At 29.7% G+C, this 4,548-nt stretch overlaps 1 protein-coding gene across 1 annotated transcript; it reads right to left on the minus strand.

Moving 5' to 3' along the window:
- Positions 1-2,785: 2,785 nt before the first annotated feature.
- Positions 2,786-3,587, minus strand: LOC111617271 (thyrotropin-releasing hormone-degrading ectoenzyme-like). The gene is made up of 3 exons (XM_023358585.1): positions 3,432-3,587; positions 3,119-3,204; positions 2,786-2,967 (listed from the first exon to the last, which is right to left on the minus strand). Exons 1-3 carry the CDS (start codon positions 3,551-3,553, stop codon positions 2,801-2,803), a joined length of 375 nt encoding a protein of 124 aa, XP_023214353.1. The 5' UTR covers positions 3,554-3,587; the 3' UTR covers positions 2,786-2,800.
- Positions 3,588-4,548: the final 961 nt, after the last annotated feature.

Below are 4,548 nucleotides of genomic sequence, written 5' to 3' on the forward strand. Positions count from 1 at the left end.
CTTATATAATACTTTGTATTGCGTAGAATCGTATTTAAGTTTTAAAAACGTTTAATAGAAAGTTCGTCCTGATATTCTTAAATAATAAAATATCAAATAACTGTAACTATAAGAGCAGAAGGAAGAAGTTTGTTCAAACAGACACTACATTAATTTTCTTAAAATTTGCTTTATGTACTTCTTTAGAAAAACTCGCAGAGTTGTGCTTTTTTACGTTATTTGCATGAGAAGATATGATTTATATATTTTTATAATATAAATAATAGATTATACTGTTATACACGCATGGCCTACGTGACGTTAAATTCAAAACAGTGAATGTGGTAAACTTTTGGTATTCAAAGCCACTATTTTTAACAATGATTGTTCGTGATACTTAACTGATCGTCATCGGGTGACTGAGGAGTGACTTAACACAACTATATTTTAATGGTCTAATACACTTGTATGTACTGTACAATATCTAAGAGATATTGTACATACATTCAAATCTTTTTCCTATACAGTCCTTGAGTTTTTTCTTTATTTATTTACAAATGTAATGGCTAAGTTACTGTCTACGATTGGTTTTATGTTAAAAAATGTTAATCATTAATGGAGTATTATGAATATCTAGATATATTGTCTTAATAATTGCCTATTGTAAGGCTGAAGAATAAACTATTAGAAACTAAATGCACCTGTAGTTATTTACATGACATCTGAGACAACTACTATAGTTAGTATCGAAATCGTATCACGTAGTCTTCCTAGAAAACAAGCAATTAGAACTATTCACAAATGTAATAATAAAGTATACACTGTTTTTCTAATATATTTTCTATGGAAATATTTATACGAAGCAATTTAATACACTTATCACGCCCGTTATACGAAGATCAACGAATGTTTTATCTTCTAGACTAGAAAGATTAACGATGAGATTATTGATAAAAGAATTAACGACACTCCATACAAATCAAGTTAGTACAATACTTTCATAAGCATCTTTCTAAAGATTCAGTGTTCTGACATTGACTCGAATTTTTAATAACGAGTTTGGAGTAGTATCTTCTGTTTGTTATAGATAATCGGGTTTCAGATAAAATATTTCGAGAGCTCCACAAGAAACGAATAAGATCTAGTTACTGATCCATCAGTAAATTGAAAATGTACCTTGAAAGCCACGTACAAAAACTCATAAATCATGATTTTTCTACAGAAAATGCGTATATAAATCATTAGATTTTCATCCGATTGAATATTATTTTAGTTCTTTTTTTTAATTTAAAATAATGCGACACCTCACGCTCGCTGCGAATATAGGATAGTCCAAAATTCAGTAAAGATTTAATTGCTGCAAAGGTAACAAAGTATTTGACCCAGAATGCTATCGAAGATATGTTATTGTTTTGATTGCTAAATATAGAATGTTCCAAAAACTAGTTAACCGAATTAATTAATTTTTAATGTCTCGGTTAACTGACTTTTGGCCGGTACATTCGGTTATTTTCGATTATAATTCTAAGAAATAACTGCAAAGGTAAACACATGTTTCTATTGGTTTTGTTGATTTTTATCGATTACACTGTACGGTACATCTTTACTAATGATTTTTCAACTTAATTCAAATTTTACAAAATATCGAATATTTTTGTAAATATGTATCAATAATGATTTGTTTATTTTTACGTTATCTTTCCATTAGCCCTTTGTGAAAATAAATGGAATATAATGTAAAGATAACCATAGTCTACGCACGTTTATCTCTGCATTCTGTTTACACCCAGAGTTAATATTTTACTATTTATCTCGACGATAATTGTCGAATCTATCATTTTTTCTCCATCGATTTCTATAAAAATCAATTGCAAAGACTTTATAAAAGTCGTAATAGCAACATTTGATCAAAGAAAGTAGACTAAAGGAACTATTGACGAATGACTATTATTACTTATAATACATCATTAAATGCAACAAACCGACTTGTTACGGACATAGCTTTTTGAATTGTACTCGTATAACTGTATATCTGATATAATATTTTCTTATTAAATAGTTATTTTATAGTGGAGCTATACGAATTTTCGTATGTCTAAATATTTGAATGTTAAATCTATGGCTTGGAAGAATGCCGCGACAGAGATCCTTATCATTCCGACCCAAGAAATAATTTTAATAAAGTTTTAAAAAATTAAGGCTTTTATTGGTCATGTTTTCGTAGATTGGACTGGGGATTCGCATCATTTCAGTTCATTTACTCACATACTTCATGATTAAAGCTTAGTATTGGTTATTTTTATCTGGTTTTGGGGTGGGGCCATCCCCGAGCACATCATTAAAATACATTGTCATCGGACGGGCATAAAGTTTCAGCTTTCTGTCTTAATTAGAAGCGGATGAAATTTCAATTGCAAGATTTGAGGACATTGTACAAAGAAAGTTTAAATAAAAGCGTTTAATAATAATAATACTTCAATGAGCATCAATTGTATAATTATAAATAATTAATTACACTCAAAGTTAAAATAATCTAATTAATTTACTATTGACAAGCGAGCAGAAGCGCCCGTACATTGGGGCATTCGGGGCACGCGCCCTTTTCTTAATTCTCGAGTGAGCTCTAAAGTTTCATTTTATTTTTAAATTAATTACTCATTTTTATCAAAGAAAACTTTTTACTGATAACAAAATAAAAATATTTGTTATTAATTAACCGAAAATTTGTTCTAGCGAGTCGCGATTGTATATACGTAGGTACGATGTCTAACGGGAGCCTCTACACGCGAGTATTGTAAATACAAATGTAGGTAAAAATCATTTAATACGAGTAATAGTTAATATTTAAAAAAATTACCAAAAAATAATGCCGCAATTGCCACAACAGTAATTTCCAATTAGTTTCGTCGTAATTGACTCGAAAATATCCTAATTGTTCTACATTGAGCAATGTCCAGTTTCTGTCATTCGGAAGATCCTCAATAACATCTAATAAATAAATAAACCAATATATATATATGTGTGTATTATAAAGTTATTTAAAAATCCGATACCGAAAATTTATAAATCTAGAAAATGACAAATGATCGCTGCTCGAGACCATTAATATTCTCTTATGTAATTGAAGATGTCTTCTTACCTTCTCTTTCAGTCAGCCACTTCGTTACTTTCAAATTGATTACGGGTCGACTTCCGTGCATTACAGTAATTGGAACATTCCACAGTCTAAAGATAAAATAAACTTTACTAAATAAACTCATAAATTTCTTGGCAAACTGAATTTTTTCACGTAAGATCGACTCCACTTCCCGTTGTAAGAAGTATTATCTTAAAGTTCGAGCGCTTTGCAAACCACGTCATTTAAGAGCGCGGCGCTAGAGAGAACATTAAATTATTTTTTACTGTCTAAACTATTGCTAAAATAAATAAAATTTCAGAAAATGTACACGTACTGTTCGGAGGATTTGTTTTCGTAACTGAAGCACGAGGTTTGACTTATCTTCAGCGTGTTCTTTTCGTAATTTCGAATCGCTGTTATAATTGGATAGCCCGCTTGAGATAGCCACGGTTCCATTACTTTTTCCAGGTTAATGCGACCTTTTTTAGGCTGAGCCTGTTTTTGTTGAGTTAAAAAATTATTTTCTTGAATTAAACGGTTATAAACATCCACTTTAATAAAATTATGTATAATAATGAGAAGTAACATTAGATGCTCTTTAATACAGCCGGATAAGCGAATCAATGCCAGTGGCTCGCTTATCCGGCCGTATTAAAGTCTAACAGAAATTCGTTCGATATTCATATTTAACATAGAATTTAGACATTAAAGGAACGACAGTACAGGGCTTCGAGCCACAAGGGCCTTCGAGCTTTAAAACTTATTTGGTGGAAGGGAAAGCGCCTTTTTATGTTATAATTTAGAGCGGCGACGGGCCAAAATCCGGTACTTATTATTTGCACACCAATCCAGCTGTAATTCGAGACATCGAGGATTTAATTAGACTCGAAATTATAAATTTCACATTCTTTATTTACTTTTTAGTTAATTTACTTATATAATTGTTCCGAAACATTCTAAACTCGTCATATTGAGGAACGAACAAGATCAATATTGATAAACCGAAAGTACTTTTCAAACAATTATTATTTTATTTCGTACGTCCCTTAGAAATTTATTATAGATTTTTAAAGTATTCATTACTCTAAAATATTATTTTTAAATTGATTTTTTTAGAAGGTATTTAATAATTTACATTTATAAACGCCTATATATTTTTTTTATTTTTAAGCAAAAATTAAAAGAATTCTGCAATATTTTTAATACATTTTAAAATGGCAAACTTAATTTTCAGAAAGTTCTTACAGTTTTTTTTATGTCATTTACTTTAGAAAAACCTTTTCAAACCGTGTAATGTCCCGAGGGAGAAAGGCCAAAAAAATGATTATTGTTATTATTATTTTTCTTTCCAATTTTGTCGGCAATTTAAAGCAAAATACGCATTCTTTTATTCTGTTTAATATTTTAATGTAATCGATATAAAAGCAAAAATTAAATAAAAAACGTAGTTT

Source organism: Centruroides sculpturatus, unplaced genomic scaffold (genome assembly GCF_000671375.1).
Source record: "Centruroides sculpturatus isolate CEXI.00-Female unplaced genomic scaffold, Cexi_2.0 scaffold5330, whole genome shotgun sequence".
Classification (NCBI taxonomy): domain Eukaryota; kingdom Metazoa; phylum Arthropoda; class Arachnida; order Scorpiones; family Buthidae; genus Centruroides; species Centruroides sculpturatus.

Bases quoted from the DNA above. Each gene is read 5' to 3' on its own strand.
- LOC111617271 (XM_023358585.1), bottom strand. From the start codon at position 3,553: ATGGAACCGTGGCTATCTCAAGCGGGCTATCCAATTATAACAGCGATT. The intron at 3,205-3,431 runs GTACGTGTACAT...TTTTATCTTTAG, and splicing joins GAAAACAAATCCTCCGAACA to ACTGTGGAATGTTCCAATTA. The intron at 2,968-3,118 runs GTAAGAAGACAT...TTTATTTATTAG, and splicing joins GTGGCTGACTGAAAGAGAAG to ATGTTATTGAGGATCTTCCG.